The sequence below is a fragment of the Topomyia yanbarensis genome, chromosome 2 (genome assembly GCF_030247195.1).
Source record: "Topomyia yanbarensis strain Yona2022 chromosome 2, ASM3024719v1, whole genome shotgun sequence".
Lineage (NCBI taxonomy): Eukaryota > Metazoa > Arthropoda > Insecta > Diptera > Culicidae > Topomyia > Topomyia yanbarensis.
The window spans coordinates 467,412,790-467,439,146 of NC_080671.1; the positions used below are offsets into that span (position 1 = coordinate 467,412,790).

Consider the following 26,357-nt stretch of genomic DNA (forward strand, 5'->3'; position numbering starts at 1 on the left):
CGCGGTCTACTCAGTCTAGTCCCCGGCGGTGGATCTAGCTTACGCCGACGGAGAGTTCCCCGGCGAAGGAGGCTCTCCCGATACCGATTCTTCTTTTGTTATAGCACCACAATTTCTTGAGCCCTTTGGCTTCCTCTCGTTCCATTTCGCTCTACTTTCCCGATGAGCCATTCAGCTCCCGCCCTCACTTGTTCGCGAACTACTCAGTCTAGTCCCCAACAATGGATCTAGCCTATTCTCCTGCAACCGGTCGGTAGATTTCTCCTGATTCCGATGTTCGTTTTTGTGAGCCATTTAGCTCTCCGCGTCGTCCCGATCTACTCGATCTAGTCCCCGGCGGTGGATCTAGCCTACTCAACGGGCCATACAGTAGGAGCTGAGGTCTATCCGGCGATTCCGGTTGGAGCGTAACTTCCGGTTCACCAGCGCCCCAACGACCCACTGCTAGGTCTGCGACGCGGTCTACTCGGTCTAATCCCCGGCGGTGGATCTAGCCTACTCACGAGCTACCCGGTAGGATGTCGAGGTCGGTTCAGCGATTCCGGTGAAGCTTGACGTCCGGTTCCCAGGCGCCCCGACGACCCAACTCGGGGCTACGTCACGTACTACTCAACTGGTCCCCGGCGGTGGACCTAGTCTACACAGTTGGAGAGTTCCCCGGCGGCGGAATTTCTCTCGAAACCCGATTTGCGGCTTCTTGCTGGTCTCTTCGCCACTTCGTCTGCAGCTCGGAGAGTATGCTCGAGACCACTCTGTTGACAGCGTCCCAGGTATGTTCGTCACGGCAAATCTCTTCGACGATATTGTCCACTGTCATACCAGGTGTACCCCTACGAACTTCTTCGAATCTAGGGCATTCGAAGACCACGTGTTCCGGTGTCTCCTGCACAGTCGCACACTCCGGGCAAAGGGGTGACGATGCAAGTACTTCCGGAAGCATCCGTGTCCGGACAAAAACTGTGTCAAATGGAAGTTCACCTCTCCATGCTTCCTATGTACCCAGGCCAATACATTTGGGATGAGTCGGTGGGTCCACCTTCCTTTCTCCGCGTTGTCCCACTCCTGTTGCCATTTAGCCAACGAGTCCGCTCGAACCAGTCTCCTAGCGTTACGTGCATTTCTCCGCTGATAGCATTCCACGTCCTCCGCCAGGGGAATGCAGATGGGGATCATCCCGGCGATAACGCATACTGCCTCCGACGACATTGTTCTGTAGGCACTCACGATTCGTACGGCCATCAGTCGGAATGTCCTGTTTAGCTTTTCACGGTTCCGCTTAGTTTTCAGCGCAGCACTCCAGGCAGGAACCCCATATCGGAGTATCGATGACGAAACAGTAGATAGCAGACGTCTCGTGCTGCTTCTCGAACCGCCGACGTTTGACATGATTCTCGCTATTGCGTTCGTTGCCTTCGCCGACTTTTCACAGGCGTAATCAACGTGGTTGTTGAAGCTCAACCGGTCGTCGATTATAACTCCCAATTGCTTCAATGCACGTTTCGATGCAATCACGTGCCCTCCGACGTCGATCTGCATCCGTTGAACCGATCTGCAGTTGCTGACCAACAACACCTCCGTCTTGTGGTGAGCTATTTGCAGCTTGACCCCGTTCATCCAGCTCTCGATCGTGTCTATTGTCTCCATCACCGACACCTCCACTTCCTCGAGTGTCTCACCCATCACCGTTAGTGACACGTCGTCCGCAAAACCTACGATTTTCACTTTCCTAGGTAGCTGCAGCATTAAAACCCCATCGTACATCCCGTTCCAAAGGGTTGGACCGAGAATGGAGCCCTGAGGAACGCCCGCTGTGACACGCAGTGACTTCTGTCCTTCGCTCGTCTCGTACAGTAGCACTCTGCTCTGAAAGTAGCTCTTCAGGATCTGGCACAGATAGTCGGGAACCCTCATTCTATGCAGCGCCGCAGCGATGGCTTCCCAGCTGGCACTGTTGAACGCGTTCTTCACATCTATCGTGACCATAGCGCAGTATCGATCTCCTCTTCGCTTCTGTTTAGATGACTTCTCAGCACTATCCGAATTGCATCCACTGTCGATGCTCCTTTGCGGAAACCGAACTGCATCTTGAACAGTCCGCGCTCACCTTCCGTGAATTTCGTCAGCCTGTTAAGAATGATCCTTTCCAGGAGTTTTCCGAGTGTATCCAGCAGGCATATGGGCCTGTACGAGGTCGGGTCGCCAGGTGGCTTCCCTGGCTTCGGCAGCAACACTAGCTTCTGGTCCTTCCACATTTCGGGGAAGTTGCCTTCATTTAGGCACTTCTGCATCACTATCCTGAACATGTCCGGATATGCCAGGATCGCAGCTTTCAGTACCACGTTTGGTATTCCATCCAGACCAGGGGCTTTATTTGATTTTAGGCGCTTCGATGCTTCTGCTAGCTCGTCGTTAGTAACTTGCCGATCCGTGCTTGTTCCTTCTTCTTCGCCGTACGGTGTCGGTGGCCAAATAGTTGGATCGTGCTTCGGGAAAAGACCCTCGACGATTATCTTCAGCTTGCTCGGACACATTTCGGCTGGCGTCGTCGGACCCATCATTTTCGCCATCACGACTCGGTATGCGTCACCCCAGGGATTGGCGTCTACTTCTCGGCATAGCTCCTTGTGGCACTCTGACTTGCTAAGTCTGATCTCCCGTTTTAAAGCGGCCCTAGCTTCCCGAAACGCTGTGTGTGTATGTGTATGTATTAGGGTGGGGCATTGTTATATGGAAAAACGTAATCATAGCCACATCAACCGAGCACAGCACTTTTTTGGTTCCTTTTGGGGTCCCAAACAACTGTGCAAATTTTGGGGTCGATTGGTGTTGACCCGGCGTAGCGCATTGCGTTTGAAATTTGTATGGAGATTAGTATGGGAAAACCTACATACTTGCATTTTTAATTCTACAGACTACAATTATTCCTGTAGTGTACCAACAAATAGATAGAAGTATAGTCCAGGATATGCTGAACAACTTTGCCGAAGGATGTATTGTGTTAGAATGTCTCTAAGCCAAGTTATAGCTGTTCAAAGTTCGATACATCGAATTAAATGCCAAAAATCATTTTTATTGCCAACACTGGTACACCGGCAATGGTATTTCATATAGCATTCCAAAATAACATTATATAGTTTAGTTTTACCACATTGGTATGTTTGGATGAATTATTCAAAAGCCTTAGCTCAATTTCATGAGCCTAGGTAGTTGAGCAATAGGGCGTAGTGAGGGGTGAGGGAGGATGGGGGGGGGGGACTTTAATATGTAGAAATTCGAACTGAAATGTTGTAGAGTTGGAATGTTCAGATGAATTATTTCAAAACAATTACACAATGTCCTACGCATAATAGTAACGATGAAATAAAACATACTGTATCCCTTTGCCTTGACTTTTATCAATAGAATTTACGTTACAGACTGAATCAACTGATGTCGAGTTGATATGTCAGAGGATTGCATTGATTATATTTCAGTTTAATAGGCACAATGATTTGATGGGATGCTCATTTCGATGCTGTTCGATCACCTGAAGCAAAAATTGTTGTAGAGATCTGGTGGATTTGATGTTGAAATCCAGAAATTAGCTTCACGCCTCGTGATCGAACAGCATAGAAATGAGCATCACATCAAACTATAATGCGTATTAAACCGAAATATAATCCTCTGACATATCAAGTCGACATCAGTTGATTCAGTCTGTAATGTAACTTCTATTGATAAAAGTCAAGGCAAAGGGATACAGTATGTTTTATTTCATCGTTACTATTATGCGTAGGACATTGTGTAATTGTTTTGAAATAATTCATCTGAACATTCCAACTCGACAACATTTCAGTTCGAATTTCTACATATTAAAGTTTCCCCCCATCCCCCCTCACCCCTCACCAAGCCCTATTGCTCAACTACCTACGTTCATGAAATTGATCTAAGGCTTTTCAATAATTCATTCAAACATACCAATGTGGTAAAACTAAAATATATGATGTTATTTCGGAATGCTATATGAAATACCATTGCCGGTGTACCAGTGTTGGCAATAAAAATGATTTTTGGCATTTAATTTGCTGTATCGAACTTTGAACAGCTATAACTTGGCTTAGAGACATTCTAACACCATACATCCTTCGGAAAAGTTGTTCAGCATATCCTGGACTATACTTCTATTTATTTGTTTGCATACTAAAGGAAGAATTGAAGTCTGTAGAATTAAAAATGCAAAAATGTAGGTTTTCTCATACTAATCTCCATACAAATTTCAAACGCAATGCGCTACGCCGGGTCAACACCAATCGACCCCAAATTTTGCACAGTTGTTTGGGACCCCGAAAGGAACCAAAAAAGTGCTGTGCTGAAAAAAACGATCATTTTGCCCCACCCTAGTATGTATGTATGTATGTGTGTGTGTGTATGTATGTCCGTATGTGTCAAATAATGTCACTTATTTTTCTCAGAGATGGCTGGACCGATTTGCACAAACTTAGTCTCAAATGAAAGGAATTCTGGTTCCGAAATTACGGGTTTAAGAGTGCGGCCACACAGAAATTTCTCATATAAACTATAGGAAAAATTAAAAATGGAATTTTTATTTTTGAAGCTAAATGTCTTCAAGGTGCATGAAACGTCGAGATTTGATGCAAACTCGAAAAAAAATTTGACGACGATTCACTTTTTTGGATTTTGGCACATTTTTGCCTTTCTCATATAGAAAGGTTATGCAATCACTCTGAAAAACGTCAACCTAATCCTCCTAATTTTTTTTGACTCGCATAAGGTATCTGGATTTTAACAGGGGCGTAGTTGATGGTTTAAGGAGAGGGGTTACACCCCCCCCCCCTCTACTATTCACTCCCCTCCCTTAAAAATCTCCTTAAATCACCCTTCAGACCACCACCCCATCCAGCCCTCATACTCCTCCCCTTCAACACCATCATCTTTAAACCACCACTATATCACAAAGCATACCAATTTAAGCTGGGGAGTCGTTCGTTCATGGGACTTTCGCCCTCCTCACATACCCACCCCCGCATGACAAAATGAGTTAGCAAGCAGATAACATTGATCTAATGCTGATTAGGCTAATGGAGTATGATATTTTTTTGTTTCAAGTGTTTCACCGTCGTAACGTAGCTCATCAAGTTCGTGGCTGGCATGCCATTGTATATAAGTGCAAAGTGTACTAAGAATGTAATGGACGTTTCCACAAATAGGTGTTGAACATAAAAAGCCTCCGTACAATAGTTTAGAGAAATGAGAAAGGCACAATTGCACCGCTAGGTGGATTAAAACAGGTTTTTTCTATTAATTTTCTATTAATTTAACCTTTTAACATCGTTTAATTTTTCATTTCAATCGAGCATTTTATTCTTCTCATTTACTTCTTTTTGTTCATTTTATCAATTCAGTTCAATTTGTTTATTTGATTCGTTTGTTTTATTTATTCATTTCATTTATTATTTATTTATTTTATTCATTTTATTCGATGGAATATTCATTTTATTTATTTAATCCATTTCATTCATTTGATTCATTGTATTCACTGCATTCATTAAATTAAATTGATTCATTTGATTTATTTGATTCATTTGATTCATTTGATTAATTTGATTCATTTAATTCATTTAATGCAATTAATTCATTTGATGCATTTGATTCATTTGATTCAGCTGAGCTAATCTAATTTGATTCGTATATTTTATAATTTTGATTTACATTAATCATTCTACTCATTTTATGAATTTGAACACCTTTTTTTTCTTTATTTTTTTATTTCGTTCGCTATTCAAACAGGGTTGCTATGATTAATAATAAAATCCACTTGTTTTGAAGTCACGCTGCTTCTTTAGTTAATAACTTTTCTCAGCGAATTTTCACAAACTTACAATGTTCCACGAATGTGTTCAGTTGAAGAATACCTTTATAAATAAATAGTGCTCTCATGAATTGATTGATGAGGTCATTTTTTAGGAATTTATTTTCAATTTTAACCGATTTTCCATACTAATTTCTATATAAACTTTGAAATTTTTGGAGGGTCCGTAGACACAACCGATCGGTACCAAAATTTGCACAATTACTAAGGGACCATTCATAAATTACATTTTTCATAAAAAAAATCTTTCGCCCCCTCTCTTGTATATAGAATCTTATTTCTAGTCTTAAGATAGCTGTAAAATTTTTCTTTTTTAAAAAAAATATTTCAACATTGTAACCTCCTAGTTTTAAAATATACAAAATGTAAAAACAAAAGAATTTGGCACCGCCAAGCTAACGCATTTGTGCCTATCAAATAAACGAAATGAATAAAAAAAAAAAAAAAAAATAAATTACATTACGCAAAAATTGCCCAAAATTGACTCCCCCTCGTCCCATTTAACAAATTGTCACAAATTTCTTTATCCCCCCTCCCCTATTACGTAACAAATTCCTTGAAAAAAAAAAATTCTTCTGTGAAAACATGTTACGTAACGAGCTAGCTTACTCCCCCTCCCCCCTATGTCACAATATGTAACAACTTGTTGAACCCGCTCCCCCCCCCCCCTAAACGCGTTACGTAATTTATGAAATGGTCCCTAAGGACCATAAAAGAAATCAGTAGGGCCTGGTGGAGCTAAACGTCAGAAATTGAACCAGTCTAGCCTTCATGTATTCAAGAAAGTTGTTTGTAATATCATTGTCGAAAACTTTACTGAAGGCATTAAATCTTGAACTAATTTTGTTTCGAAACCCCCATGACTACTTCTAGAAAGATATGAAGTCGATTTTTAATGTAGAATACATTTAAGCTTTCAATATAGGGGTCCCGTTTCAAAATATCGGCTGCGGCGCCGCGTCAGATTTTGAACGTTAATAACTTTTATCATACTTAACAGAATGATTTGATTTTTAGGCCAATTTGTTGAAAATATGTTCCTCTATGCTGTATGAAAATTTGAAGTATGTATAACATGCACTAATAACAAAAAAATGTGTTTTGAAAAATCTTTCGAAAACGACTCGGAAAAGTGAAAATTTTCAGCCCATCCCGCACAGAGCCGTCATTATGGTAGACCAACCGAACAATAAAATAATGAAAAGTTTATATATAGGTCCACTACATGTTTGTTCCTATGATTATTCGCATTGGGTTGCTTGACGAGAGCAGTTGGTGGGGGAAAGACGGCATATTCCTTTGGTTAGGCCATTAGGAGCCGGACGGAAAGGAAAGGCTCATGCACGGCACGAGAACGAGCGAGAAAGCGATTGTGCATATTAGCGCGATTATATAAATATCTGTCGGTCGGTTTTTCTCATCATTCGTATTCGTTCAAGCAATAGCAATCAGCCAGTCCACCGAAGGAAAGCAGTTGGCGATGACGACGGTCGGAAAAAGTGCCCCAGCTACTGGTGACTCATCGCAACCCGATCAGGAACTGTCGCCCTACAAGAATTTCGCCCCAACTAAAGGGCAACAGAGTAGGCTATCGTTCCAGCGTCTGGGTCGTGAGATTGTGCAGGACTGCAAAGTCGAGCTACGCTTACAAAGCTCAGTCGTAACGATGCCCCGAGAAGCCAACGATGCCTACTTGGTCGGTTTGTTCGAGGATGCAAAATAGTGCTTTCTGGCTCACCGTGTCCGCGGGGAGTGCGTCTGAATTATGCTCCCGTTCTTTACAGGACCAATTAATTGTGTTCTAATAAGAGTTAAACTGAAATTTACATTTTATGGTGTATAACAAATAATTTTCAGAAAGCTATATAAGAAATACGATGTGTGGAAAGAAAGAGAATTTAAATTATCCTCTCTCGCTCGTTTTCGTGCACTGCTTTTCCATTCCTTTCTGCTGCTAATACCATCATAACTAAAACGAATGTGGGTGTTCCCCCACCATCCTATGGCCAGTATCAGCGCTAACAAATAAGACAAAAGAATTTAAATTTGTGAAAATCTTTTCCTTCCTTCTTTTCAAATCTGCAACATTCTTTGAAAATATTGTTGGAATGTTGTTATTGAAAAACGGAACATGCAAGTTTGCTAGCACTGGCCACTAGATTGAAGGCGATAGAAAGACAATATTCGTTTTGGTTATGCTAGTATTGGTAGCCGAACGGAAAGGAAAGGCACAGGAATGGCACGAAAACGAGCGAGAGAGCGATAGTAGCGCTTTCTCGTGTTTTCATATATGAATATTGGTCGGTCGGTTTTTCTCAACATTCGTATTCGTTCAAGCACTAGCAAGCAGCCAGTTTACCGGAGGAAAGCAGTTGTCAATGAAGACGGTGCGCAAAAGTGCCCCAGCTACTGGTGGCCCATCGCAACCAACTACCGATCAGGAACTATCGCCATGCTAGTATTTCGCCCCAACTAAAGGGCAACGGAGCAACTAATCCGCTGGCTAACATTCCAGTGTCTGGTTCGTAAGGTTGTGTATTACTTCAACGTCGAGCTACGCTTACAAAATCAGCCGTAATGAAGCCAGTGATGCCTACTTGGTCGGTTTGTTTGAGGATACAAAATAGTGCGCCAAGTACGTGACTTTCTCGCAAAAGAAATCAAACTGGCTCACAGTGTCCGCTGGGAGTGGGCGTAAATTACAATAAAAGCAACGGTTCTTTTCAGGACCAATCAATTGCGTTCTAGTGAGAGTTAAACTGAAACTTTTATTTTAAGATGTGTAACAAATTTTCAACAAGCAACATAATACGTTGTGTGGAAAGAAGTAGCTTCCACACGGAACCAAAATTTAAATTATCCTCTCGCTCGTTTCGTGCACTGCTTTTCCATTCCTTTCTACTGTTATTATCAGTATTACCAAAACGAATGTGCGTGTTCCCTCACCTTCCCTCTAGTGATCAGTGTTGCTTCAATTGCATGTGTTTAAGGGAAACGTTGAAGTCGCATGCTTCTATTCGAGCTTTTTGGCAGCCTCCGTGAACTAACTGCATTCAATGATTTTTTGTGCAGCTCCGTTCTAGTAGCAAACAAAATGGCCCTACCAGTGTCTGATTCGTGAGATTGTGCAGGATTTCAATGTCGAGCTAAGCTTATAAAGTTCAGCCGTAATGGTACCCGAAGAAGCCAGTCTTGTCGTTTTGTTCGAGGCTACAAAACAGTTCGCCAGACACGTAACTATCATGCCAAATATATCCAACGATCCAGCGCATCACCATCAACACCAACGCCGATACCAAAGGTTCTTTTCAGAACCACCATTATTACCATGGAGAATTATTTGAAAATTTCCCATTCAAACGTGATTCTGTTGAATATTATTAAATTTAAATTAACGTCTCGAATTGAAATCACGACGCTCCAGTTATGTCACAGACATTACCCACCCATCTTTTTTTATTGTGGCCACGACTAACGGTTTAATACAGACACCCCATTTCAATATTTCGGAAGGAACAGAAGGTCGAGTTTGAAAAGTTTGTAACTTTCATTGTACTTAACCAAATTACACAATGTTCGCACTAATGATTCAGCAATATGACCAGGAATCTTCTATTAGATTTGTAAGTATGTATAATTTACATGAATAAAGAAAAATTGATTTTCAGGAATCAATTATTATCTGTTCTGCCATTGGCCAGTACTCTGCGACATCCTCATGCTAACAATTCATTTCATCGTTAGCCATCTCTCTCACCAAGGCCAACAACGCCAACAAAAACGGTCCTTTTCAGAACCACCATCATTTTTGTAAAGAATAATTTGAAATATTCCTCGCCCAAATCACCTTTTGTCCGAAAATTCCAATGAGTATCAACATATTTGAAGAACGTGTTTCTTATGTATTCTACATCTCTCCAGATATGTCGCAGACATTACCCACCCATCTTTTTTTATCAAAAGATTTGTTATTTCACGTTATAAAATTATTCAAGGATACTACACACTTAATTTTTTCTGCCGAATCTCAGCTTTTTTTTGCATCGTTTGCCGAAATCTCAACAGCTGAGATTCAGCAAACATTATTTTTTTCTGAGATCTCAGTAAAAGTGACGTTTGAGTGCTGAGACTCGGAAAATATTTAATCGAAAATCAGCAAATTAATCTCACTTTACTGAAATATCAGTTTCTAAATTTGCTGACTACACAGCTGTTGGGAAATTATCGAGCCGAATTGAGTGTGTAAACCTCAAAAGTTGACAGTTTCGAAATGATGTAATCTTGACTTTAAATATTCTTATCATTGACAATATAACAAAAATCAAATGATTATAAAAATCGATTCTGACCTGCTAGAGACAAACAGAAAACGCTATTTCTAATAATTTTTCGTCTTCTATTGAAAAGTGTTATTTTCGGTATTAATCGTATTAAGTTTTCGTCTCAACTCTACGCATTCTTGAAAATATCATTTCAGTAAATGTTGAAATTTGTGCAAATTTGTTCAGCATGTTTGTAAATCTGATGGTTGTGACTAGTTTCAAAACACCGGAATTAGTTTCTGTTGGAGTCTTCTCATGCAGGTATTTTCTATGATATTGATTCTATGATAATTTATCAGAAAATTATTTTTTTTTTCGAGAGTTGTCCTACTGAAGCTGTAGAGCTAGGTTCTCGGAAGGGCTCCCCGTCAGAATCACATACTACAATTTGCAGACGAGACAGGCAATGTCGCCCAATAAAACACTGCATTAGGCCAATTGTAGCGGGCCGTGATTCTGAATGTGATATTCATTGTACGGTTCAGGTATGTGCGGACGCAGGGACTCGCGATCGCATGTATCATCGCGAAAGGTTCGAGCATTTGTACGTTAACGTGTTCGTTCGCGTGTGCGTTTGTATGTCGCGTGTGCTAACGTGTATGTAACCTCGCGTATATAAAATCTATTTTATAACCGTGTGCATTTCGCATATTCGCGTGTGTTCTTTGGATAATCGTGCGCGGATCGTGAATCTAATACTTTATATTTGGTGTACGGCTCAAATGCTAAATGAAAGTGAGATCTTCCATATCACGAGTTCCCGGCGATGTCGCCGTAGAGCGTGTGGTCTAGTGGATATGAGCTTTATTTTTTTGATTGGTCCAACTGAATGTATGGACCTAAATTACTAGGCTAAAGATTTCCGGACGTGACCGATTCATGATCGCGCGCGTTTGCGGATGCGCGTTCGTAACTTCGTAAGTACTAAAACGTTCACATAATTACCGGAGTGTTATCAAGTTTGCGCGATAGCGGGCATAGGTGTGCGTAGATGATCGCGAAGGGCTTAAGCGTTCGTATGTTGACGTGTTTGTCGCGTGTGCTCGCGTGTATGTGACTTCGCGTGTATAAATTTTGAAACCCTGCGGCCATTGATATATTCGCGGACCGTCATTCTGATATTTAGTTCGGTGTACGGATCACATTCTGACAGGGAGTGAGTTATCCCATATCACTAGAGTTCCCGGTCATGTCGCCATGGAACGTTTTGTCTAGTGGATATGGGAGCGATTTTTTTTTAATTTTTCAATTTTACTTATTTTTTTTTAAATTAACGTGGACCTAGACTGTTGGTACCGAGGATAGAGACTTCCGGACGATTCCGATTCATGATGGCGCGAACGCGGGAGTTTGTAGATTAACGCTTGAGATCGCGTTGGTAAGTTTATGAGCGCTGAGACGTTAACCTTATCACCGGGGTATAATCATGCTTGCGAGTTGGTGGGCGTAGATTGTTTAGAAAATCGCGAGGGGTTCTAACGTTTGTACGCTAACGTGATTTTCTAACTTCTTCCCGGTCATGTCGCCATGAGACGTGCCGCCGAATAGGTATGAGCGTATTTGCCCAATTGGTCCAGCTGAAGGCATGGACCCAGGCTTCTGGGATCAAGGATAGACCTCCGGACGGGCATTTTTGTAGGTTCCCGCTTGAGACCGCGTTTGAGAATGTGTGAGTGTTAAAATGTTGGCTATCACCATCTTTGCTGACCCAGCTGAAGGCGGGAGTAAAATGGCAGTATAGGATTCGAAAAGAAGAGATAAAAGACAATATATGAGAGACGCAATAGATAAAACAGGTACAAGATACAGCTAAAGTTATGATTATCACATGAAAGACATACATTAGTACTTCAAACACTACTAATACTTGAATACCCAACCACCACACATAGCTCATCCTTTCTTAATTATCTATTTGTTACTAGTTGATTGATGTTTATGAGCGGGTGAATAGAAGAAAGATAAAGAACAGAAAAAGGCTCCTATCAGCCCTCCCGGCCTCCTCGATACACCACTATCGAGGCGTATTGTAATCAACATCTTGAAGCGGGCTTCTTATATAAATAAAATCTTGCGTCATAATGATTGGTGAATTATTAACATAAGAACTAATTAACCTCTAGTAATAGCACTTGGTGCAAATAGAAACCAAAAGGAGCGAAGGGTCCTTATATTTAGATAATTCTATTGAGTCTATTGTGGCTTGATGATGTTTACAATACCGTCAATGCTCCTGCGAGAGGGATAAAGAAATAGATATTAATAGATAATAGAATAGATAAGATAATAGATAACACAGAAATAGATATTACATGCATCTAAACTACTTTTAGGTGTTTGGTGATGTGGTTCACGTGGATTGGATGTCTTCAAAAACTACGTGTTTCTAGTTGAGCATTAACTAGTGGCTGAACAGTATGTTTAAGAGAAGGTTCCATCCATAAGAGATTGTCATCTCTGTTTCTGAAAACAGCGAATCCGATTCGTTATAAACGAGTGTTACTCGCCATCTTCACAAGCCAGAGCGACAGAGCGATTTAAGAGATAAAAACACCCTCCTTCAGTCTGATCATCTCTTATAGATGACAGTCCATCGACCCGAATCGAATGACTCGATCACTATGCTCAAGATCAAATGAGTCCCCGAACAACCGAACCAGCATGTTCCCCCATTTGAAAGTAGAAACATCCATATCAGCCGCCCGCCAAAACACTCGATCGAATGATTATTAGTCATGAGATTCAGAGATGAATGAACCAGCACTCGCTCGGATCTCCCACTCTTATCGACCAAGCAAGAGTACGCGCCCATTAGGCTCATCACCCAAGCTCTGGAATAATTTATCAGAAAATTATTATTATAAAATTTAATTAAATTAGTCAGTATCATTTTTTTCTTCAACCCAGTTAATTTTAGTTCGGAAGGGGGTGAAACAGCATATATTAAGAGATTCTTGTAATTGAATAAATTAAACGGCTTGTTTATTAAAAAATATATCTCACGAAAAGCTTTAAATGCTGTGCCATATAAACCCTCGTAGAGTTGATGGCATCAACAGCATGTAATCCTCCCACACGAACCGTACTCTGCTTTGTTTTCAACCTGAATCATGCTACTGCCTGTGTTGCCCTAAGAAGCTACTACACAGTATACCTAAACGCCACCACTCTCAGCAGGCTGGAAATTGATTCTACTGGATAGGTCGGCTGCTCCTATTAGCAAAGGGCGGGCGGGCGGTTGGCACGGCGGTGATGGGTGGGAAACGTGCCAGGAAAGTTTATTTTTTTGCTTCGTTTATCCTGCTTTTTTATCATTTTCAAGCAGTTTGTATGCAAAATATGACACACTTCACAAGCCAACAAGTCGCATTTCCCTCCACACGGGGGTTGTAAAGTGACTCTGACAGTGTCAGTCGGTCTTCCGTCCGACACGATGTCGCGGTCGTTGAGTACCTGTTGTGAATGGTATTATCCTGTTCAATAAGGAGAGGCTATTTTTAGAACTTTCAATATCAATCTCTGTCAATTGGCTTCCTTTTTTTGTTCGGTACAGTGATCGTAGTGGTCGGTTCCGGATTCTTTGGGGAGCAATTTGTCTTTCTCTTGAAATTCCGTGCTATAATTTTGAAAAAAAAATAAGTTGATGTCTTCTACATAGAATTGTTAGGTGATCTTTAATTCACAATAAATAAATACCATTTTCTTTCTACTATTAACGCTTTAATACAAACCAAAGCAATTGAAATTGAACCGATTTTAATTTGACAGGGTTTTATTTTTCGGGTTAACTTAAGTTCATTTGAACACGAATAATTTCATCACATCACGCAACGTGTTCAAGTATTTATCTCGGGGACTCACCGAGTGCTGATAAAACCACCAACATAGGCTTCATCTGTTTCTTCTGACCGAACATAAATTCAGTTTATCTCGATCGTTTGCACAAGATGCTGCTGAGTTCTTCTGTGTTCCTTTCGGTGCTATTATCCACGTTAGTGGGACACGTTTCCAGCGCAGAAGCCAATGGCACTTCAGCCGGGTTTGGATACGAGCTAACGATAACCGGATTAGACGCGATCAGTTTTAAGTATGTGGTTTGTGTTATCCGTTAGTTTAAATTTGATCTGAAAACATTTTTTTTTTTCAGTATGCAAAAAGATCAGCTCAACTCGCAGGAACACTTTCAAACACTCCGCTCGGATATTGAACTACTTCGGCGAACTATGGAAAGTGTTGAAGCCATGGTTATCCGACAGGCGAATCTTGCTAGCAGTCTCGACATGCAGTTAAAAATTTTGGCCAACCTGATAAAAAATGTTGAAGTGATCCCAACCATTCAGAATGACTTACAAATGCAGTCTATTAATATCTCGCGGCTACTCAGTGATTCGAGGTTTCTCAATTAAGCTCCATACATTACCCCAGACTACCATACTCTTACTCTTTCAGCAAAATCTATCGAGTTCAGCAAAACTTACCGACCACGAAGATGTTAAACGATGTTATCCTACAGCTGGCCGCTAATCAATTCCGAATCCCGTCGAACACTGTGCGTCCTCTACATCTGGAATCATTAGATTTACCCCAGACTTGCAGCGATATTGGAAATCGTCGGTCGGGCATCGCCCGACTTTATCCCCAGGCAGGTTTCAGTGATTCCTTCGAGGCATATTGCGATCAGGACCATGCCGGTGGCGGATGGACGGTCATTCAGAACCGGTTCAATGGATCGGTGGATTTTTATCGTGGTTGGAGTGAGTACGAGAATGGTTTCGGAGATCTGCGTGGGGAGTATTGGTTGGGACTGAAGAAGATTCATGAATTGACTGGCGCGAGACCCCATGAGTTGCACGTATTGATGGAGGACGCCGATGGTATGTCTGTGGTGGCGAAGTACAGCCACATTTTGGTGGGAGGAGCTGGGGGAAAATATGCGCTGAACAGTTTGGGAAACTATAGTGGCGATGCTGGCGATTCGCTTAGCTGGGCGGTAAAGAATAAGTTCTCCACACTGGATTCCGATAACGACAGCTACGGCCCCGATAACTGTGCGGCGGTTTATCGAGGAGGTTGGTGGTATGGTGCTTGCCATGAGAGGTATGTTTGGTGGCTTTTTGGGTGTGTTGTTAGGTGTAAACGGTCAGTTTTCTCTTATTTTTAGCAATTTAAACGGATTATATCTGCCAGGTCCTCAGGAAGCTTATGCCACGATGATGTGCTGGAATGCTCTTCGAGGACTTAATTACGGTATGAAACTTTCGCGCATGATGATCAGGGCTACGAAATAAGACTGTGAATTTGAAGATCCCTAGTTATCTTCAGGAGATATTAATACGCAAACATTGTTTTTTTGTTGCGGAATCGCTCTGTTAGTAGTTCAATAGAGCAGTTAAACTAGTTAAGGCATTAATTAGACATAACAATAGTTTAAATATATTGTCTTCAAATAAATAATTTTCGTACAGACTAAAATACTATGCAAACTTAAACCTATTTTGAATTTGAACATTTCTCTGCTTATATTAAAGTCGTAAAGGTGCAAAACGCTATCGAAGAGCTGACAGCAAACATACAATGGGTTATTCTGGCCGTACTGCTTACGATGAGAAGAGCGCTGAAAGAAATCTATTCTCCGCAACGATCTACGTTGAAGTTCAGCTTTGCAAGAAGCACAGGGCAGTGAATGTTGTCCAAGAGAAGATCGAAAATGAAAAGTCGCTGCAGAAAAACTCCTGTTTCGTAGCGTATGCAGCCGTTCATGAGAGCACAACGATGCTCATATGGTGGTAGTTCAAATCGATTACGCTAGGAAAGCCGTCGAAGTGCATACCAGACGAGGCTCTTTTGCACACGTTCTATACGTATAATGTGCACGGTGTGATACGGGACCCAAACGATAACTCCATATTCTAGAATACTGCGTACTAGACTGATGTACGGTGCCTTCAGACAATAGACGCCCTGGAAATCTCGAGTGTTTCGTTTGATGAGTCCTAGTACTGCATTGACTTTAGCAGTTACTGCGTTGAAGTGTTCGATGAAACGTCTCAAGTAGCACACTTTGTTGGTATGAAGTATTATTATCTGGATGTGGAACAAAGAATTTTATTTTGAATACCTAAGTCACTACCTACTCTACGCCCTAAAAAGCGCACGCTGAGGAGCGCTACAGAACAAGTTTTCTTTTCAATATATTCTCATGCAGTAATATTGTACTAGATTAAACACTTGCCCAGGATGTTTGACAAGCAGTATTATTTACAATAGTGGTATCAGTTTATATGTGTGGTCGCACTCTTAACCCTCAAAAAGGCAAGCTATAATAGACCTTTCTCGTCAGACCTAACACCTGTTTTTCTTATTTTTAATCGAAAGATCACACAATTATAAGAACATTTCCGTAAAAATGAGATTTTTAGGAGCTATCATGATTTTTTAATGATTTTTTAAAATTTGAAATATGCAAGAATGTTGAATATTTTTTTCACCTCAGCAAGAATGGTGGGACTTAAAATGTGCGTTTGGGCAGCACTGTTTTGAATATTTTCACTTAAGTTCTTGGCAACGCGGTAAATGAAGTGGTGAATCGCAGTACAAAATTCATTAGCAATGTAAACAAACTAAAATGAACCTCTCGCTGTAGAACATTGGATGCATTGGATGAAAATGTTTAATCTCCCTTTTTTGACATTTCGCAGAGCTTGTTTACATAGGCTTAGAATTTTTTTTTCGACCACAGTATGAGAAACTTGATTTGGTTTACGAATATCTTGTATTAACAAGCTCGCTAGGCTTTCATTTTTATTTGACGTCAGTAGGCAATGTTCCATTAAATTTGGCATTTAGATTTTTCTTGTCCACGATTCGTTGAAGAAAGCGATTTTATTTGTTGCGATCAATTTAACTTGTTTTGTTTTTTTGCTGAATTACAACATTAGCCACAAAACATTTTGATGATCTCTGGTAATTGGTAATCTCTAGTAATCCTTGAAATTATATACATCGCAATATAGGTCCGCACCAGTTGCAGCCGCTCCACCTCGCCGGAATCGAGTTAGCCGATGGTCCAGTCTGCGTCACACTCGGCTGTCGCTGCACCAATGGTAGCTCCCAACCAGGCCATTGGATTAATTGCTCAAATCGCAGCTACTGCTGGTAGTGTAGCGATCGGCTTCGTCGGTAACACCGTTGGACATGCCCTCATCGGAATGTTCAGCGGTTCCGATTCACAAGAGGCAGCCTCGCTAGGACAGGCTGCCCCGGTATCGGGCGAGGCAAACACTCCGGCAGAACCATGCTCGTGGGAGATCAAGCAAATATCTTGTACCCAAGGCCAGGTCGAGTGTGATTCGGAACAATTACCAAGTATAGAAGTCCATATATATAGCGTTCACGTGATACATTTTCCTTAAAGTTGATTGAATAAAAATAGTATAAATGTTGGCCAAATCCTGCAGCACTATAGGATCACAGATAGAGCATTAACACCAACTCACTGTGCTTCGGTGTTTTTTTGCAAACGAACTATCAGGTCTATGTTTTTATTTAGTAAATATTTTAATAAATATTAGTTCATTAGGAGTATGACTTATTTTTATTTTGATGGCGCGGTGAAGGGGTGCTTAAAGTGCGAGTCGTATCTTTAAAATCGATCACTTGAAAGTAGTATAAATAATTATAAATGCGACAACAATAAACTCATAACCTTTTTAATGGTTATTTAGCCATAGGTAACGAGGAAATCGGTATGTTTTATTCATGTACATCAAAAAAATACTCAGCAATAATGTAACTTATTATTAATTGTTACGTAGTATAAATGATCATAAAATGCGATAACATAAGCTCATAACCTTTCTAATGGTTATTTAGCCATACTGCCGTGATACGCATATCTGTCCCATCTGCATAGGAAACCCAAATGGGACTGTTATGCGGATCACGGTAGCATAGGTAACGAGGCAATCGGTATGTTTTATTCATGTACAACAAAAATTACTCAGCAACAATTTTATTTTCTTATTAATTGTTACGCGTGATTTTGTCTCCAGTGATTGGCCAAAATTGGTCGCTTTTAGAATCTGGTGCTCTAAGCATAACTGTCCCATGTTAATAGCGAATCCCATAACACATGGAACAGTATAGCGACCATACAGCTGCAACAGCGAATTTAGCATTGACATCAATATAACCAGGTTGGTTGCAAGCAGAAAGAACAATACTAGCTGGGCTGCTAGCTGTTTGTGCTACTAATAACACTTGCAGTCTGTCAAATTAACATGATTCTATGATCTAGCTTCAATGACGATGGAATATAGCCGAATCCAAAGCCTAACCCATCAGCGCATTTGATCATGTAATGGATATTATAAACTCTGAAAGAAATACATTTTATTGTTGTCTGTTTTTGAGGTTAGAACTTTTATACTATTGTGAGAATGGTCCTCAGCAACTATCCTTCCAAATCAAAAACTCGTGCTAGCAATGGCTTCGTTCAGAAGCGTCAGCATCACAAGCGATGAATATGCATGACTGACGGTCATGGTGTTGAGCGGCTAACCCTGAAATCTATCCCAAAACCGTATTCGTTCGTTCAGTCCGAGCGATATTGCGTAACTCGGGGAACAGGCAAGTGCGACGTCATGTCGTCATGGGCTTCAATTTTGTACATTACAGGCACCTATAAATAACCAATCAATTTAATTATGTAGATTTAGGCCATACCGTAAATTTGGCTGACATACCCCGTATCAAGTCCCACACACATAGCACACCATCCTGGCAACCAGATGCGCCCATCTCGGCCTGCCCTGGTCTATGAAAATACATGTGATAGGACCGCAATGGCCGTTTAGGGTGAACTGCAATAGGTGGCTATCAAGCCGGAACACGTTAACAGTGTGGCCCTGGCTGCCAGTAATGACTGTACCGCCCGCCACTTCCAAACATGTCACCGGTGACCCTGCTGGTGAAACTCCAGGATACATCGAAGCTCCTCCTCGGATGCGTGATGTTGAGCTGGCAACGCTGTGGACGGATTTGAGCCGGCGAGTTGCTGAAATAAACTAATGCTTCCTGCCGAACCGCTGCGTACGTGGGCTAAAAAGAAAAAGAATTAAGGCACTTGATGACATACTCATTACAGACTGAAAATTAAATGACTTAGAATATACAGTATTTTAAAAGAACAAGTAAAATCTGTCTGCGCCCTAGGTGAGCTTAAAAAATTGCTTGAAACATAGAACTTACTTCGCCCATATGCAGACGTAAATCCCCAATCGATCTGAAAACCTTACGTGTACGTTTCCAGTCTCAGAAAATCGATTCGTTCACTCAACCGTGCGACTATCACTCTGTCACCGGCGAGGTTTATGTTAGTTACCCCATTGTTGTGGTTGTTTTCAGCTTCATATATATCCTGCAATGAAACGTCCGTCAATAGTTGTAATAAAAAACAAATGACTCCAAACAATTTACCTAAAAGTTACCAGTCGTTCCCTCCCAGAACTTTAAACGCCCATCTGCACACCCAATCTCTATGAGATCATCAAAAAAGTCCAGATACCAGATCGGCGAAGTCTGGTAACATTTCTTCCGCGCTGAACTTCCTCCTCCAGGTGGCTGAAAACATTCCCCAGCGCTCATCTGCTCTCGGGGTGGGCAGTTCCGGCATCAAGTGCAAAGCGTCGATAGTTTTAACCGAGTATAGCGTCGAAAAAGGATCGTTTCGCAGCACCTCCAGTTTTAATTCTACTAGATCTTTGCGAATAATTTCAATTAGCAAACTTGCATCCGCCGCGCTAAAAGATTAATCGGGTAATTTTAAAGCTGACACTAAATATTTCGACTTACTTGCATGCCTCTGCATTTTCCGTGGAGGAAGCTGTTTCTCCATATTCGCTTCAGCTCGTTTTTCTTCAGGAGCTATGGACTAGAAGGTTTTTCCGCATTCTCTTTCTCTGGACTGTCAGTCGCCGGTTCTGATTCCTTGTCCTTGGTCATACTCAGATCGCTAACCTATTTTTATAGAAAAGGAAAATTTAAATCCCATGGAACAATGATGGTTCCAAAAATAGTTTAGGTGGTTATGACAAAAAGAACACTTACGAGTGCAGAAATTCCCAGAACCTCCGCCTTTTTGACCCAGTTATCTGCATCGCTTGCCATCGCTTCGACCGGGTACAATGTATGGGAAAACGTCCTGAATCCGAACGGGTACTGTCTCATCGGTGGTTTATGTCTGGCAAATCGCTGAATTTTGCTCAGAACGATCATGTGGAAAAAAACGATGCCTTTTTTGTCTGCTCACTTCGCTGCCATGAAACCGACGATGAGTCCTTTTTCCAAATGAGTCACACGGTTGGCCCGAGTGAATATGTGCGTGTAGAATACGCTTCCATTATGTTTGTTCTGTAAATCAACAAGGACATCTAGACATGAAAAAGAATGTTGCAGGGGGAAGCTTATCGTAAAAACTTACCGAACGAGAAAGTCCTTTCCAAGTATCTTGCTGTTGTGTTTAATGTTGACGGTAACGAAGTCGGAAGCGACTCTGACCTATGAGATTTTTCTGTCCCCGAGCGCTATCAGCGGACACACTACGAATTTAACCGTCAAGTGGCTTTCACTTTTGCTGAGCTGGAAGCGGCCGCTCTGAATCTGTACAGCGACATCCTTTTGAACCACTTCGGATTCATGAACTATACACTATAATTATATTATACAATGGATTTTTTCATAACGTTTACTATTCCCTAAAATCACGAACCGATCCAATGGCTAATGATTGTGTAGAACTAGGGGAAAGTAATAAAAACATGAACGACAGCGAGCAGGATAAATTCGAGGATTTGAACAATTAGTTAAGTCAGCTGTTGCGGGGTAACACATAACGGGCGCGTTCATCCGAGGTGAGATATAATTTCAAACTGTAACTGTAACTGGTGCCCGACGTCGACAAAAATCAGTCGTTAGTTTTCTGAGATTTTTTCTGCAGAAAACTAAAATATTTAGAAGTGTCAATCAAAAACAAATCTATCAGTGCAGCCAGTTTTAGCACAATTTCATCAAAGTATGCTGTCACTCTGACAGTGTACCTTTATGGGTGTACCTGGGTCATAAAATGTGTCCTCAAAAAATCGTCAGAGCATTCCGTATTAACATATTTGTATTTGGTAACCTGGCAGATTGTTGAATCAATTTCCGGATGATTTGATGTGGAAAGGTGAAGACATTTTCTAAAAAAGCCCATACGTAATAATATTGATCTTATTATATCTTATTATATGAAAATCGTGATTTTTTGGTAAGAAAAAAGAAATCGGTATTTTTAGTAACATTATTGGTATTGAAATTAAAAATCGGTTTAAATATCGATAAATCGGTATATTCTGCAACACTGTTTTGGGGTTCATCTACGTCAAAACAATGTTTTTGACAAATTGGAATGAACTCTTGGAGTTCATACCCAGTAAACGAAACGGCGAATAGCCAGATTAAAACAGATGCCGGCTAGCGGTAGGCTACTGGAACTATGTTATAGGCTACCCGCCGTAACTTTATTTCATATTCCCCACTCGAAGTTCATCCAAATGGTGAAAAAGTATGGAGAATCGAGGTAAAATAGGACAGGGGAATACAGAGTAAAATGAGCAGCTCGAAGAATTTTTGATTTTTTCAATAGTTAGAGACACCAAATTAGCGTGACAGTATTCAGAATTGATCCAGCGATGAAAACGGAAGCTGTTCTGCATATAAAAATTTTTGACGAGAAAGGTCTATTGTGACTTCAAAAAGCATCACTCCTAAGACCCAACGAAATCATAAGCCTCTTTTTTGTCGTTGTATCAGTGAGAGAATCGAAGCCCCGAAAACATTCGATCATTTGTATTTCAAATTACAAATTGATTGAAACTAGAGAACAGTGACTAGCCGGGCCTCTGAGATCCCTTGCCTTTTTGAAGGTTGAAGCCGTAACTCCGGAAACGGATTCAAATCTACATAAAATTCAATAACAGCCGAACATTTTTTCAACATTACATGAAATCTAGTCGTTTCATGCATTTTGGAGATATTTGGCATCGAAAGTACGAATTCGATTTCTGAAATTTCATGTGGTCCCCAAAAAAATTGTTCCGGCTTAGGTGGAAAATTTATATGTGACCGGAAGGTTCGGTCTATATTTTCGGAACCATATAACCGATCCGTAGGAAATTTTATAGACATCTATGGCGATTATATATCTTTCATTTGGGACTAAGTTTGTGAAGATCGTCCTAACCTTTCTCGATAAACTGATGTGAGTTTGTTAATTTTTATAGGTGGCGATTCTTCCAGGGCACTTTCAGAACTGTTTATGATGGTCAATGCGGTCAACGAGACTTCGGTTGGCCGTTAGTGACCTAGAACTGCTAATGCAAGTTGTATGACACATAAACATATTCATTTTAGCGAAGTTTTTACCTTTTTGCCTTCATCAAGGTATCATTTTGAATCGGAATTTTCTATGTAACCGCATACCACAACCCGCAACACCGGAACCGTAAGTCGAATCAGAATTAAATTTAATAGCAGTTTACGGGGTAGTAAAAGCTTTCATTTAAGTTTGGTTCAAACGGTCTTGAAACCGCAACCGCGCGGTATTTACCGCACCCGCACCAAAAAATCTGCAGTGCGGTGAGACACTTTTTCCCGCAGAAGGGGTGCGGGAAAGAGCTTTTACCGCGCGGTTTTACCGCAACCGCACCGCAAAAAAATAATTTATAAAGTGATAATTTTGATTATTCTAAATTAATAAACAGACGGCTATTACGAAAGAAAATCTAGCTGTGTCCGAAATATTTTGACGCTATTATTTTTACGACATATTTTGGACTAGTTATTTTATACTCCTAGGTACAACTTCACAAACTAACCATTTCAAATACATAAAATGCAAGATCCAAATAGAGACAAAATTATTAGATCATTTAAAAACAATAAATTTTTACTCTTAAATCCAATTTAAAATTGCATCACTTCTCTCGATTTCTGTTGGAAATCGTGGAACTATGAATCGACATCAATTTTTCAACTGTGAATTTATGAATAATTTAAAGGAATTAGAGATGAACTAATTATGCTGGGACTTAAACATAACCCAAAGAATATAATTATCTTCATCAAACCAAACGAATTTGGAGTAATTGGCAGTAAAGGATACAAATGTATGAAAGCGTCCAAAATAAGGAGGGATGAATATTCTATCATTCGTTCATCAACATCGTATTTCTATCTTCTTTGATTGCTGTGTAATTTTACTACGTAAATGCGAAAATCATCTATTTCATTTTCATATGTCAAAAACATTGAAAATTTAAAAAATTAAAAGAAAACATATGCATAATTTCTTATTACATTTTTATTCCACTTTTTTTAATTACCTGAAGGGTTGCTAAAATAAAAGTTTTCCTGTTACTGCAGTAGAACGTTTTTGAATGTATAATGTTTGCCTTAAAATGTACGGAATTTTTTTAATAGAAAATGCAAAAGTTGATTTTTCTCATAAACAATACATTCTGAGGAGTCTCTTAAAGTTAAATTTCGTGTGAATAAGAATACTTTAATTATATATGGTTACACAAATGTACAATTTTTTAACACTATTTTTAAAAATATAAAAATTTTACCGCATTACCGCGCGGTGCGGTGCGGTAAATAAAGTGCGGTTGTGGTAAGCGGTGCGGTTTTATTATTTTTTTTTGCGGTTGCGGTGCGGACAATCCATTTACCGTCCACATCCGCACCGCGACGAACCATAACGTCTGCACATCGCCATAGAGATGCCACCCCCTAAATTTCACCCAACCGAAAAGTTATCAAGAAATCCGTTTTGATTTCCCAGCAAACTAGACGCATTCGGCTGTGCTTTGCATTCTTAGCAATACATTGCCGCTCTATGCTCATTTGTGCCATGCTCTATGGGATTCCTTATATTCATGGAACAATTATGTATTGAACGGTACACCTCCCATATATTTGTTTTGTTTTGATCCATCCTCCTTTGTTTCGGCTGAGCACAATGATTGTAGTCACATCACTGCCCACGGGGTACAAAAGAGTGATACAAAAGGTTTTGGTTGTAACCCTGCGTTGCTCATTTTCGTTGCTGAGCAACAATGAAAACGAATATTTGGGAAAGCATTGTAATCGTGATAAAATATATGGGTAAACTAAAAATGATATTTCTTCCAAGATAAATTGATTTGCTTTATACAAAGATGTAACAATGGTTCGTAGTTATGGTTTCAACAATGCATGGATCTTTTTTCTCCGCAATGCGGACTAAATATCATCTATTTTTAATTTCGAAAATACTGCCGCGCCAAGGGGTTCAAATGGAACTGCCACCTTAAGAGCATGTTCAGGAGAGTTTCAATTCTAGATTCATAATTTTGACAGTTCTATTATATAAAACTGAAAATTTTAGTCCCCAGCAGCAGTTTTAGCGGATGTTCTATTCAGTTTAAAATTCATGTCTCACCATTCCTTCAGCGTTACTGCATTCAAATTTTTTTTCCCAGTCTATCGGGTCTAAGTGTCTGTGCTGAAAACTTTACATGTATATAAAACACAGTTCTAAACGTGTTTTAAAGTCAGCAACAAATAGAACGGAGTCGTATAACAGTTATAAATTTTGAAACAAAACTGTTCGAAATTATAAAACAAAACGCTTTGCTGGGGATGTGAATGTTTCAGTTTCAGTCCTCTGTCTCGGGAGCTAATTGAAAGATCTCACCTCGTGTTGACACGCGGATGGCGCGATGGTGAGCTATTTGATTTTTTTATATGGAGTTAGGAATATTTTCGACGAGTACTCCGTCAAAATATTCATTTTGTCGAGTAGTCGTTGACAACCGGGTTGTCAAACAGCAGTTGAGTTATTGGATGCCAACGAAACGCGCACAATTTTTTTGTGTTTGGATATATACAACCATACGTGGATTAATCTATATGAAATGGATAAAACAACGCACTTTAAACATTTTATATCGTTTGTCATCATATTAAAAGTATGTGCAGTTTTTTCGCACATATGATCGGTGTTAAGTCAGACCGGACTAAGTGACAATAAATTGATTTCGAGAAAAACGAGTTTAAAGTTTGAATCGCAGTATCCTTTACATTATAATTGGAAATTAATTTCTGCCATAATTCTTGTTTATTGTTACGTATTTGAAATCTGGCAAAATTCGAATGTAGATGAAGAAATTCTCTATCCATTGCTATCATTATCTCATTTTTTGATGTTTTGCGACTTAGTCCGGTCTGACTTAACACCGACCATATATGAAAGCTACAAAGAACTACTTAGACAGCGCGAAACCATGCATATGATATGCATTTAATTAAAAATTTATTGCGTATTTAAACAATTGCTTGGAAACCTATTTTTTCGTTCGTATTGAGTCGATAAAATTCAACTTCGAGTTAAATTACAGTATATTTCTTTCGTTTAGTTTAAATGACTTTAAATTAGCGAATATTTGAAACGCGCTTCGATTTCGCTTTAACATTTCGATCAATGAGTTGAACTTAATGCATACCGTTTTAAACAACAGCTTCAAATGGAACCATGCATAAATAACGGAACATTTTAGGGGGCAGAGGTATAACAAATTTGTGACGATGTGTGACGAAGGGGAATATTGTATCAAAATGCTACGAGGGAAGGGAGGGGTCGAAATACGCCGAAAATAAGTTACATCATTTGTGTACGGCCCCAATGGATAGGGTTACGATATGGGTCGGGCAAACTAGGGCTCAAAATTTGCGATACGCTCGAATCAATTAGCCAAGATTTTAAACTTTCATGAGGAACGCCACATCGCTTTTGCGCGTGCTGTTCGACTTCGATACCGCTCAGTCGGACTTAAACTAGGGATAGCCCCTATGTTTGAGTGAACCGGGCAAACGAGTGAATCACAGGTTGCCTTGCTTCCGACGGCGGGTCGGTAGCCACCTCGTCCGGCGCATCCTCAGCGGTTTTTCGCTCCTTCCTTTCGTAGGCCTCGGTTATGCGGCTAAGCCGCATCGAAATGGTACCCCTTAAACATTCTAACTAGAATCGGTTGTGTCGCCGGAGCCGGCATACGAATTAGAACCAGCCAGCATTCCGGCTGAGCTTA

General features: G+C 40.4%; 2 protein-coding genes across 4 annotated transcripts in view; one reads left to right on the forward strand and one right to left on the reverse strand.

Moving 5' to 3' along the window:
* The window catches only part of LOC131686153 (P protein), a 436,886-nt gene that overhangs the window by 386,555 nt on the left and 23,974 nt on the right, over positions 1 to 26,357 (reverse strand). The window lies entirely within an intron of this gene.
* On the forward strand, positions 14,134 to 15,651 carry LOC131686154 (microfibril-associated glycoprotein 4-like). Its single transcript, XM_058970343.1, has 4 exons — positions 14,134 to 14,278; positions 14,339 to 14,584; positions 14,641 to 15,288; positions 15,353 to 15,651. Exons 1-4 carry the CDS (start codon positions 14,139 to 14,141, stop codon positions 15,477 to 15,479), a joined length of 1,161 nt encoding a protein of 386 aa, XP_058826326.1. The 5' UTR covers positions 14,134 to 14,138; the 3' UTR covers positions 15,480 to 15,651.

Coding starts and splice junctions, on each gene's coding strand:
- LOC131686154 (XM_058970343.1), top strand. CDS start 14,139: ATGCTGCTGAGTTCTTCTGTGTTCCTTTCGGTGCTATTATCCACGTTA. Junction 14,279..14,338: donor TTAGACGCGATCAGTTTTAA/GTATGTGGTTTG, acceptor TTTTTTTTTCAG/TATGCAAAAAGATCAGCTCA. Junction 15,289..15,352: donor TATGGTGCTTGCCATGAGAG/GTATGTTTGGTG, acceptor TCTTATTTTTAG/CAATTTAAACGGATTATATC.